Raw genomic sequence first — 12,738 nt, 5'->3', positions numbered from 1 at the left:
TGGGTGGGTCTGTGGGTGCGGCCCTTGGCTCCGCCCCTCCCGGCGGCACGGTGCTAAGGAGAAGCTGAGCTAGGCAATTGTGATTGTGGCGTGGTGGCGGCCGGACGCTTGACCTGAGACGCTGAGGCAGCGCGTCTCAGCTGTGCTCTGGTGTGGGCCTGGACCCGCACACGGTCCTGATGTGCAGCCCATCCCAGGCTGAGATGGAGCGGGAGGCCGAGAGGCTGAGACGGTGGCAGCCGCCTCAGTGCCAGCTCGTGCAGGTGAGTCCAGAAGTCAGCGCCAGGGCCCGGCGTGGCGGGCGGGGGTGGGGTGGGTGCAGGCTGGGGGTGGAGGGAAGCAGAAATCTGAGGTATTAGAAGTGTGAGGGATAGGGTTAGGAAGGGGAGGGTTGGGAGATCGCGGACATAAGTCATGTGTCATTTATGCAAATATTCACCTCGCGTTAGCACGTGTGCTGGGCTCTGGGGGTAACGCCCTGCCCTGTCAAGGGACTTGAGTGTCCAGGAGAGAAGAAAAAGTTAGGAAGTCAGTGGGAAGCAGGCAGGGAGGAAAACATTACTAAGTGGTAGGCCTTTGCCAAGACCCTGGGAATGCAGTGGTGAGCTTACTATAAGATATTATGCCATTTTATTAATAAACAGCTGAATGATTGGAAGTGTACGAATTACTATTAAGGAGAAGAACAGGGGCCACAGGAACAAATAGCAGAGGTGTTTGAGTTGATTTAGGAGGTTGAGAAGACAGCTAAGGATTTGGTCTGGAACTGGGGAACTGGATGGGTGAAGGGTTTGCAGGACTGAGACCAGAGACAGTAAGCTCCTACCTTGGAGAAAGTGAAAGATGGACCGAGAACTAAGGCCAAGAGAGTGGTGGGAGAGTGGCTACTGAGATCATGCAGGGCTTGAGCCAGTAGGAAGCCACTGAGGAATTTAAATGTGATCAGTCGTGATTAGATTTGCATTTTGTAAAGAGTGCCCTGATAGAGGTGGGCAGAATTCAAGGGGACTGTGATAATCCAAATGAGAACTAAAATGGCAGCCTAACTAGGGAGGGGAGCGTGGAGGTAGAGAAAACCAAATAGATCTTGGACATGTTTTGGAGGTAGACACCATAAGAATTGGTAATTAACTTGCATCTAGGTGGTGAAGGAGCCATCCAGGACACCTTACCAGATTTCTGGCTTGCACCATTGGGCAAGAATAGTGACATTTTGTGAGAGAGCAAAGGATGAGAAGGAACAGGCTTGTTTTTTACTCCTGTCGGTGGGCAAGTAAGGATGAGCAGGAGTTTTAGATGCAGTCCATTGAAGTGCCTTTGGGCTATCCAAGTGGACTGAGCGTTAGGCGGCTGGAAGATTCAGGAGAAGTCTGCCCTGGAGCTACTGGTTTAAGACTAAGTGGAATATAAACCTAAATGGATCATTAGCATGAGAAAGATTGCCTAGAAAGTAGCCAGTAAGGGAAAGCTATAGAGGCGACTGAGGAGGAGGGAGGGCCAGGGCGAAGAGAAGGAGAAAAACCCAGCAAGTGTGACAATGTGTTCCCAAGGTCAAGGGAGGAAAACATTTCAAGAAGAGTGGCCAGGAGTCTCAGAAGCTCCCGAGAGGTCAAGCGAGAAGGGGTCTGACAAGTGTTTGGACTTAGTGACATGAAAGTGGTTGTTGACCTTTATGAAAGCGGTTTCTGTGGAGAAATGGGGGCCAAGTTGAATTTGGGGAGTAATTAGGCAAGGTAGTGGTGAAGGTGTATATTTTAAGCATCGCCAAAGAAGTTTGCCTGCGAAGGATCAGGAAAATAAAAGAGGGCCATCACTGAGAGGGAGGAAAAAGGGGCTGAGCACCCCAGAAATGCCCATCCAATAGACAGTTATCTGGAGCCTGTTACGAGCCTACTTTATGCTAGTTGCATATAGTGGTGAATAAAACAGATAGGATCTCGCCAACCCTTCTAGGGTGAAAGAAAATTATTTTCTTCCATAGTCAAACATTTTCAAACCTACCCAAATTCTTAATATCATCTTAAATGTAATTCTTATTCAGATTCCCCTAGTCATCCCTAAAATGTCCTTCACGCTAATATGTCCAAACCAGGACCTGCTTTAAGACCACACACTGCATCTGGTTACATCTCTTGAGTTTTTTTTTTTTTTAAGACTTTTTATTTATTTATTTGACAGAGAGAGAGAGAGACAGCGAGAGAGGGAACACAAGCAGGGGGAGTGGGAGAGGGAGAAGCAGACTCCCCGCTGAGCAGGGAGCCCCATGCGGGGCTCTATCCCAGGACCCTGGGATCACGACCTGAGCCAAAGGCAGACGCTTAATAATGACTGAGCCACCCAGGCGCCCCTCGAGTTTTTTTGAAATTAGAATAATTTTCTTTTTTCCTGACTGACTTTCCATTTTTCATTATCCTAACTTTTGTAGACTGTTCCTTCTGAATTTATCACATTGCGTTCTCACGGTATAAGTTAGCTTGATCTTCTAGCTCTTGTGTCACTTGTAAACTGAAGTTAGACCTTAAAGCTTCATTGGATTCCTGATTGTTGGTAAGAATGTCTCATAGGTATGGTAGGCTTCCTCTTCATCAGGAGACACATCTAGCTCCCCACATTTGGGTGACCCTAGGCTTGGCCCTTGAATTAAGGTAGCCTGATTAATCTCTCTATTCAAGCTTAACGTTTAGCCTTGTGGTCAGAAAGTAATCTATGTAACGTTATCTTGGATATATCCAAATGCCCAGTTCCCTATCAGTCATTCACCCACTGGTGTCAACCAAGTTTCCTTAATCAAAAGTTTTATTAAGGGTTGTAAAATAATGATTTTTCAATTCTACCATTCCTTCTACATTTATTAGTTTGTGTTCTGTAATGCAGGATTTTTCTTAAACCATGGACTCTTTTTGGTGATTTTGAAATAAATTTCTTATTGGAAAGATACAATAAACACTTAATTTTCACTTCAATTCACAGTGTTCAAAATTCTATTAAAACCAATAGTCATTATTCTTTTTGATGTTCAAATTGTCACAAATTTGGCCAGTGGGAACCCCTTCTGTGTCCTTTTTATAGACATTTTTTAAAAAGTGTGGTAAAATCTATAAAACAAAAATATCATTATAACCATGTTTAAGTGTATGATTAGCGGCATTAATCATATTCACATTACTATGCAACCATCCCCACTATTAATCTCCACAAATTTTTTCATCTTCCCAAACTGAAATTCTTTTTAATTCTTAATTTTTATTTTTTAAATTTAAATTCAATTAATTAACATATAATGTATTATTTGTTTCAGGGTACGGGCCTGTGATTCATTAGTCTTACATAACACCCAGTGCTCCTTATAACACATACCATCCCCAATGTCCATCACCCAGTTACCCCATCCCTCCACCCCCCTCCCCTGCAGCAACCCTCAGTTTGTTTCCTATGATTAGGAGTCTCTTATGGTTTGTCTCCCTCTCTGGTTTTGTCTTGTTTCATTTTCCCTCCCTTCCCCTATGCCCCTCTGCCTTCCAAACTGATCTTTAACCAATAAAAAGTAACTTCCCAAATCCCTGGCAGGCAATCAACATTCTACTTTGTCTCTTTGAATTTGACTTCCTTAAATATCTTATATAAATGGAACCATACATTTTTTGTCCTTATTCGACTTAGCTTAATGTTTTCCAGGCTCATTCATGTTGAAGTATATCAGAATTTCCTCCTTTTTTTTTTTATAAAGATTTTATTTATTTATTTGAGAGAGAGAATGAGAGAGAGCAGGGTCAGAGGGAGAAGCAGACTCCCTGCAGAGCAGGGAGCCCGATGTGGGACTTGATCCAGGGACTCCAGGATCATGACCTGAGCTGAAGGCAGTCGCCCAACCAACTGAGCCACCCAGGCGCCCCCTCCTTTTTTTTTTTTTTTTAAGGCTGAATAATATTCCAATGTAGGTATATGCCACCTTTTGTTCATCCATTCGTCTGCTGATGGGCACTTGGGTTGCTTCCACGTTTTGGCTACTGTGAATGATGCTGCTGTGAACATGGGTGTACAGATACCTAGTTCAGTCCCTGCTTTCAGTTCTTGTAGGTAGATACCAGAAGTGGAATTGTTGCATCATATAGTAATTTTATTTTAATTTGTTGAGGGGCTGTCATTACTGTTTTTCACAGTGGCTGCACCATTTTACATTCCTACCACAAGGATTCTAATTTCTCCATATCTTGCCAACACTTTGGGTTGTTGTTGTTGTTCTTTTTGATAACAATCATTTTAAGCGGGTATGAAGTGGTATCACATTGCGGCTTTGATTTGCATTTCCCTAATGATTAGTTATGTTGAGCATCTTTCATTTGCTTATTGGCCATTTGTATATCTTTGGAGAAAAGTCTAGTTAAGTCCCTTGCCCATTTTCGAATAGGGTTATTTGTTTTTAGGTTAAGTTGTAGGAGTTAGGATCTATGTTTTCTAGATATTAGTTTCCGTTTTCTCCAATTTTGTGGGTTGCCTTTGTATTCTGCTGGTGGTGTCTTTTGATGCACAAAAGATTTTATTTTGATGAAGTCCAACTTCATCTCTTTTTTTCTTTTGTTGCCGTTCCTGAGTGTCATATCCGAGAAATCATTACCAATCCAACGTTGTGAAGCTTTTCCCCTATGTTTCCTTCTAAGAGTTACAGTTTAGCTCTTATGTTTAGGTCTTTGATCCATTTTGAATTAATTTTTGTATGTGGTATTAAGTAAAGACCCTTCATTCTTTTGCATGTGGATATCCAGTTATACCAGCGCCATTTATTGAAATCATTTGACCATATGTGTGGGGGTTTATTTCTGGGCTCTTATTCCTTTCTGTTCGTGAATAGGTCTATACTTAATGCCAATAGTACCTTGCTTTGATGACTTAGCTTTGTAGGAAGTTTTGAATCAAGAAGTGTAAATTTTCCAATTTTGTTCTTTTTCAAGATTGTTTTTGGCTGTTTGGGGTCCCTTGAAATTCCATATGAATTTTAGGGTGTAGATTTTTCTATTCTTGCAAAGAAAGGTATTTTGGTAGGGGTCGCATGGAACCTGCAGATTGTTTTGGGTAGCATTGACATCGTAACTATTAAAATCTTCTAATCCATGAATATTAAGATGTCTTTCCATTTATTATGTCTTTAATTTCTTTCAGTAATGTTTTGTATTTTTCAGTGATTAAGTTAACCTCCTTGGTTATTTCTAAGTATTTAATTCGTCTTGATGCTATTGTAAATTGAATTGATTTTCTTTTTTTTTTTTTTTAAGATTTTATTTATTTATTTGACAGAGAGATAGAGAGCAAGTAGGCAGAGGGAGAGGGAGAAGCAGACTCCCTGCGGAGCAGGGAGACTGATGCGGGGCTCAATCCCAGGACCCTGAGATCATGACCTGAGCAAAAGGCAGACGCTTAACCGACTGAGCCACCCAGGAGCCCCTGATTTCCTAATTTCCTTTACAGATAGTTCATTGTCAGTGTATAGAAACAACTGATTTTTGTGTGTTGAATTTTAATCTTTTTTTTTAAAGATTTTATTTATTTATTTGAGACAGAAAGAATGAGAGAGAGAGAGCACATGAGAGGGGGGAGGGTCAGAGGCAGAAGCAGGCTCCCTGCCGAGCAGGGAGCCCGATGTGGGACTCGATCCCAGGACTCCAGGATCATGACCTGAGCCGAAGGCAGTCGTTTAACCAACTGAGCCACCCAGGCACCCTTAATCTTTTTTTTTTTAATTTATATTTTAGTTAGTTAACCTACAGTGCGATATTGGTTTCAGGAGTAGAATTCAGGGATGCCTGGGTGGCTCAGATGGTTAAGTGTCTGCCTTCAGCTCAGGTCATGATCCCAAGGTCCTGGGATCGAGTCCTACATCAGGCTCCCTGCTCAGCAGGGGGCCTGCTTCTCCCTCTGCCTGTCTCTCCCCCAGCATGTGCGCTCTCGCTCTCCCTCTCCCTCTAACAAATAAATAAAATCTTAAAAAAAAAAGTAGAATTCAGTGATTCATCACTCACATACAACACTCAGTGTTCATCATAAGTGCCCTTCTGAATACCCATCCCCCATCTAGCCCATCCCCCCCACCTCCCCTCCATCAACCCTCAGTTTGTTCTGTATCATTAAGAGTCTCTTATGGTTTGTTTCCCTCTCTCCTTTTTTTCCCCCTTCCCATATGTTCATCTGTTTTTTTTCTTAAATTGCACATATGAATCAGATCATATGATATTTGTCTTTCTCTGACTAATTTCATTTAGCATAATACACTCTAGCTCCATCCACATCATTGCAAGTGGCAAGATTTTTTCTTTTTCTTTTCTTTTCTTTTTTTTAAGAGAGGGAGAGGGAGGTGGGAGAAAGGGCAGAGGGTGAGGGAGAGAGAGAATCTTAAGCAAGTTCCACACCCAGCACAGAAACTGATATGGGGCTTGATCTCATGACCCTGAGATCATGACCTGAGCTGAAATTAAGAGTCAATCACTTAACCAGCTGAGCCACACAGGTGCCCCCAAGATTTCATTCTTTTTAATGGCCGAGTAATATTCCATTGTGTGTTTTTATCCATTCATCAGTCAATGGATGTTTGGGCTCTCTCCATAATTTGGCTATTGTTGATAATGCTGCTGTAAACATCAGGGTGCATGTACCCCTTTGAATCTGTATTTTTGTATACTTTGTGTGAATACCTAGTAGTGCAATTGCTGGATCATAGAGTAGTTCTATTTTAACTTCTTTTTTTTTTTAATTTTATTTATTTATTTATTTATTTATTTATTTATTTATTTATTTATTTATTTGACAGAGAGAAAGACAGCGAGAGAGGGAACACAAGCAGAGGGAGTGGGAGAGGGAGAAACAGGCTCCCCGCTAAGCAGGGAGCCCGATGTGGGGCTTGATCCCAGAACCCTGGGATCATGACCTGAGCCGAAGGCAGACACTTAACGACTGAGCCACCCAGGCGCCCCTAATTACAGCTTCGTGGTTCCACTGGGACTATTTTAACTTTTTGAGGAAACTCCATACTGTTCTCCAGAGTGGCATTCCCACCAACAGTGCAAGAGGGTTCCCCTTTCTCTGCATCCTCACCAACACCTGTTGTTTCTTCTGTTGTTAATTTTAGTCGTTCTGACAGGTGTGAGGTGGTATCTCATTGTGGTTTTGATTTGTATTTCCCTGATGATGAGCGTTGTTGAGGATCTTTTCATGAGTCTGTTAGCCATCTGGATGTCTTCTTTAGAAAAGTATCTATTCGTGTCTTGAATTTGAATCTTATTACTTTCGGGGTGCCTGAGTGGCTCAGTTGGTTAAGTGTCTGACTCTTGGTTTCAGCTCAGGTCATGATCAGGGTTGTGGGATGGAACCCTGAGTTGGGCTCTTTGCTCAGTGCAGAGCCTGCTTGAGATTCTCTCCCTTTCCCTCTGCCCCTCCCTGCCACTCACATGCATGTACTCTCTCTCTTTCTCAAATAGATAGATAGATAGATAGATAGATAGATAAATATTTTTTGAAAAATGAATCTTACTACTTTTGCTGAATTTATTAGTTCTAACAGGTGTGTGTATGTGTGTGTGTGTGTGTGTAATCCTTAGGGTTTTCTACATGTAAGATCATATCATCTGGGAACAGATAATTTACTATTTTTTCCAATACAGATGCCTTTTGTTTTTCTCATCTAACTGCTCTGGTTAGAACTTCCAATACAATGTTGAGTAAAAATGGTAAAAGCAGGCATCCTTATCTTCTTGATCTTAAAGAGCCTTCAGTCTTTCATCATGAATATGATGTAAGTTGTGGGTTTTTCATAAATGAAATGTCTTTTATCAAATTGGTAGTTTTTTGAGAAGGGTTTTTTTTGAGAGTTTTTTTTTTTTCTTAATCATGAAAAGGTATTGGATTGTTTCAAATGCTTTTTCTGCCCCCCCCCCCCCCCGCCTTTATTTTACTTTGATTTTCAGATGCTGAATCAGCCTTGTGTTTCTGGAATAAATTCCACTTTGTCATGTTGTATAATCTGATTAATATGCTGGTGGAAAAAAATATGCTGGTGGATTTGGTTTGCTAAATTTTTTTTGAGGATTTTTTTGCATCTATATTCATGAAAAATGTTGGCTTGTTGTTTATTTTACTTGTGATGTCTTTGTCTGGCTTTGGTATCAAGGCAGTGTGAGAATGAGGTAGCAAGTATTCCCTCCTCTTCAATTTTTTGGAAAAATTTGAGAAGCATTGATATCCTTCTTTAAATGTTTAGAATTCACCATGAAGCCATCAAGTTCAGGGTTTTTCTTTGTCCTAGAGGCTTTTGATTACTGATTCAGTCTCTTTACTAGTTATGGGTCTATATAGATTTTTCTATTTCTTCATGATTCAGTGTTGGTAGGTTTTTGTCTTTTTAGGAATTTATCCATTTCATTTAGTTATCCAAATTGTTGGCATGAAATTATTCATAGTACTCTCATAATCTTTTTCATTTCTGTAAAGTTGGTAGTAATGTCCTCACTTTCATATTTTTCTTGATCAATTTAGCTAAAGGTTTGGCAATTTTGTTAATCTCTCCAAAGAACCAACTCTTGGTTTCATTGATATTTTTCTTTCTTTCTTTTTAAAGATTTTATTTATTTATTTTACAGAGAGAGAGTTAGCGAGAGCAGAAACACAAGCAGGGAGAGTGGGAGAGAGAGAAGCATGCTTCCTGCGGAGCCGGAAGCCAGAAGCCGGAAGCCGGAAGCCTGATGCGGGGCTCGATCCCAGGACCCTGGGATCATGACCTGAGCCAAAGGCAGACGCTTAACGACTAAGCCACCCAGGCGCCCCTCATTGATATTTTTCTAATAGTTCCTTCCTTCTGCTAGCTTTGGGGTTAGTTCGTTCTTCTTTTTCTAGTTAAGGTGTAAAGCTAGGTTGTTGGTTTGAGATTTTTTTTTTTATTATTATAAGCATTTATAGCTGTGAATTCCCTCTTAGGAGGGAAAAATGTATAGAATATTTCCTATTTAAATTCACCATTATTTTTAATTGACTTTTACTCTGATTTTTATAATAGTTTTTCACTTGCTGAGAATCCTGATTTCTCACAATATTATTTTGAAACTATTTTAATGAAAAATAACACTCAAACAGTGAATATAAGTGTACGGCCTAATGGATGAGCACAAAGTGAAGATCTATGAAACATTGCCACCACCACAGAAGCCCCTCCGATGCTTATCATTTTCCCCCCCTCCCCTCTAATATAACTTGTAGCTTATTATCTAGACGTAACTTCTTTGAATTCCTTTATTTCTGCTCTGTGGGGTTTCTGTAATTGGTGTAAAAGCTGAAATTGCTTTCTTAAGTTTCTTTTCGTGTGTGTGTGTGTGTGTGTGTGTGTGTGTGTGTGTGAGAATGTGAATGTTGCTCATTTTTCCTTGATCTGTGGCAACATTTTTTTCTGGTGATTTTTTTTAAGATTTTATTTATTTATTTGAGAGAGAGAAAGAGCAAGAGAGTTCGTGCAAACATGAGCAGGGGGAGGGGCAGAGGGAGAAGGAGAAGTAGGTTCCATCCCAGGACCCCAGGATCATGACCTGAGCTGAAGGCAGATGCTTAACCGACTGAGCCACCCAGGCGCCCCCATTTTTTTTTTTTCCCTGAGATTGCAATCTTCAGTTTCTGTTGGTATTTTAGTATCTTTTATGGATACTGTATTTTTTTTTTTTTAAAGATTTTATTTATTTATTTGAAAGAGAGAATGAGAGAGAGAAAGCAGGAGAGGGGGGAGGGTCAGAGGGAGAAGCAGACTCCCTGCCAAGCAGGGAGCCCGATGCGGGACTCGATCCCGGACTCCAGGACCATGACCTGAGCTGAAGGCAGTCGCCCAACCAACTGAGCCACCCAGGCACCCTGGATACTGTATTTTTTACTTATGTTTTGGTTTTCATAGTTGAATGGATTGGTCTTTTCTGGACTGTCACAGTGGAGGAGTAGATGGGAGGTTATGGAGCAGTGGAGCCAGGAATAATGATTTTCAAGGGGCCCCAGTTTTTAGCTCAAGAGCTCTCTCTAATGCTACAGTGATGGACAACTTTAAAAAATATGATTCTTGGATCTTGTCCTGTTTCAAGAGGTTCTACCACCAGTCTCTTCTTTACTTCCCTTCACACCAGTCAGTCATCCAGGAATACTGCCTCTTGACTTCCAAGCCAATCTCCTACCCTTGTTAAAAGTCTGCCTCTTGGGGCACCTGGGTGGCTCAGTTCGTTAAGCGTCTGCCTTCAGCTCCGGTCATGATCCCAGTGTCCTGGGATTGAGCCCCCCATCGAGCCCGCGTCAGGCTCCCTGCTCAGCAGGAAGCCTGCTTCTCCCTCTCCCACTCCCCCTGCTCGTGTTCCCTCTCTCGCTGTGTCTCTCTCTGTCAAATAAATCAATAAAATCTTCCCAAAAAAAAAAAAAAAAGCCTGCCTCTTTTCGTCGCCTCCTCCAGTGTTTGATCTCAGACTTGTCCACAGCAGTTCCAACTCAGCTGAGACCCTCTTCTGTAAGTAAATATTTGCAGGTGTTTCTAAATTTTGCTAAAGCCATGACCCATCTGAACCCTCAAGTCTTCTTACTCTTGTGGCTTTCTGCACTTAGGCAGATTTTGGATGTTCTCACCCTCACACTTAAAGATAATCTTTGAAGGTTTTCTCAGAGTTTTGCTGAAGGTTAGGTTGTGGAATATTTTATTTGCTCTCTTCGTTGCTTTTTATGAAATAAACAAAATCATGACAAGGAGGAAAAATGGCATGAGTCACATTTAGGCTTCCACTGTGCTCCTTATCAGCTAGACTTGCAGCTTAGAAAGTCCAAACTGGAGAATGGTCGGGTGGCAGGATAATTCAGGCAAGAGATATTGGAGGCTGGATTAGGGTGGAGTCTGGAGATGGGAAGGAGGGACATGTGGAACTGGAGAATTTGAACTAGGGTGAATTTCACTTCTCTCTCTTCAAGGATACTGAGAAGTCAATGTCCATCTTGGACACAGCTCCACCTCCTAGACGCAGTGGAGGGCACACCTCTTGGAATGATGGCGCATCAGGCATTCAACACTTCCTTCAGTACACAGAGCTGGAGAGGATCCCCTTGGCCTTAGCTGAGGCACCCAGGCAGAATGCAAGTGAAATGGGGCCACAGTTCAGTATGTCACTGCCTGAGTGTGGTGTGAGCTACTGCTCCCAAGTGACTTGCACTCCTTCCCAGATGATTTACTGTGAGGGACTGCCTCCCTCCCAGCCAGGAATAATGATTTTCAAGGGGCCCCAGATGATGCCCTTAGGAGAGCCCAGTACTCCAGGGGTGGCTATGACCTTTGCTAGGAATCTAAGAATGGCCCCCAGTGGGCCGCCACTCTCAGCTCCCAGTGGAATCTCAATGACATCCCACATCAATGTGCCAACAATGCCTTATTCTGGTCCCCCAACAGTACGTTCTAATAGAGACTCTTTAACACCTAAAATGTTATTGGCCCCAACCATGCCTTCTATTGAGGCCCAGGCAATGCTCCCTTCTTTGACTCAGATGTTGCCCCCTAGAGAACCCCATGATTTTAGGATGAACCCAGCTGGGTCCCCATCATTTCTGGCTTTAGAATCCCAGGACTCTCTCAGCCAGCCAGGCTCCCAGGAAGACCCCTTACCCAAGCAGCCCATGCATGCTCCACAGAGAGCGGAGTGGAACTCCAGGGCCCAGGAAAGGGCTCTCAGGAGGAGATCCCCGGTTTCAAGGCCTTACTGCTGCCAATATGAAAGCTGCGGAAAAGCTTATACTAAGCGCTCCCACCTTGTGAGTCACCAACGCAAACACACAGGTGAATGAGGTGTCAGATAGGTGGGGTAGGGTTGGGTGGGGTAGAGGAGTCTCTGGGCTTTAGATCTGTGCTAGACCATTGGTTTGTAATGGCTTGGGATTAGCTTGTCGTCCTTCAAGCTTGGGGTCAAGCTATATTGGCCCCACCAATTTGCTTTCCCCCCATCCAGTGTGACCATGCCAAAATCATGGGGCTGCTGATTGTGTTGCCTCCTCACTACTTTCCCTTGGTTTTCCTTTGGTTTCTCAACCTTGATGGCTCTTCCTCAATAGAGTCAGACCCCTTCCTATGCACGTGCTGGCATATTCTTCTACTTAATTTCTTCTGTTCCTTGTCACCTCCCCACAGGTGAGAGGCCCTATAAATGCATGTGGGAAGGCTGTATATGGTCTTTCTTCCGTTCTGATGAGCTTGGACGACATACGCGGATACACACCAGATATCGACCACATAGATGTGATCAATGCGGCCGACAATTCATGAGATCTGATCATCTCAGGCAACACCAGAGGATTCATCAACGGGCACCAGGATCCCCAGACCCACAGGCCAACAATGGACAGATGGCTGGTCCTCCTGTTCCTGGTCTTTAGGCCAATCTCCTCTTCTCCTCATCTTGGCTTCTCTACCCAGATCTTGCCTGCCTCTGACCAGCTTGTCTTCAGTAGGTACAGGCTTAGATGAAGACAGAGAAAGTTTATGAGGTGGTGTTAAAGCCTGTATGAGCTCTGGACCCGGTCAGAGACTCCTCAAAACTGTCTTGCATGCCCTCACCTCTCTGGGGCCACCTACTTTTGCCAAGGTTGGCCGCATGGGAAACTGGAGGAAAGTAGAGATTGAGAGCTTTATCAAAAAGCTCTTTATCTTGTGTCACTCCCCAGCTTGAAACTCTTTAGTGACTCTCCTTTGCCTGCTACATA

At 42.9% G+C, this 12,738-nt stretch overlaps 1 protein-coding gene across 1 annotated transcript; it reads left to right on the top strand.

Annotated features, from left to right (window-relative positions):
• The first annotated feature begins 203 nt into the window (after window positions 1-203).
• KLF17 (KLF transcription factor 17) lies at window positions 204-12,411 on the top strand. The gene is made up of 3 exons (XM_045899111.2): window positions 204-263; window positions 10,963-11,818; window positions 12,167-12,411. The coding sequence occupies exons 1-3, from the start codon at window positions 204-206 to the stop codon at window positions 12,409-12,411; spliced, it is 1,161 nt and encodes a 386-aa protein (XP_045755067.1).
• Window positions 12,412-12,738: the final 327 nt, after the last annotated feature.

The sequence above is a fragment of the Mirounga angustirostris genome, unplaced genomic scaffold, assembly GCF_029215605.1.
Source record: "Mirounga angustirostris isolate CCGP_5_RB_7025 unplaced genomic scaffold, mMirAng1.0.hap1 SCAF_4, whole genome shotgun sequence".
Classification (NCBI taxonomy): Eukaryota; Metazoa; Chordata; class Mammalia; order Carnivora; family Phocidae; genus Mirounga; species Mirounga angustirostris.
Note: the sequence above shows the minus strand (reverse complement) of the source record. Positions and strands in the feature narration are given on the sequence as shown.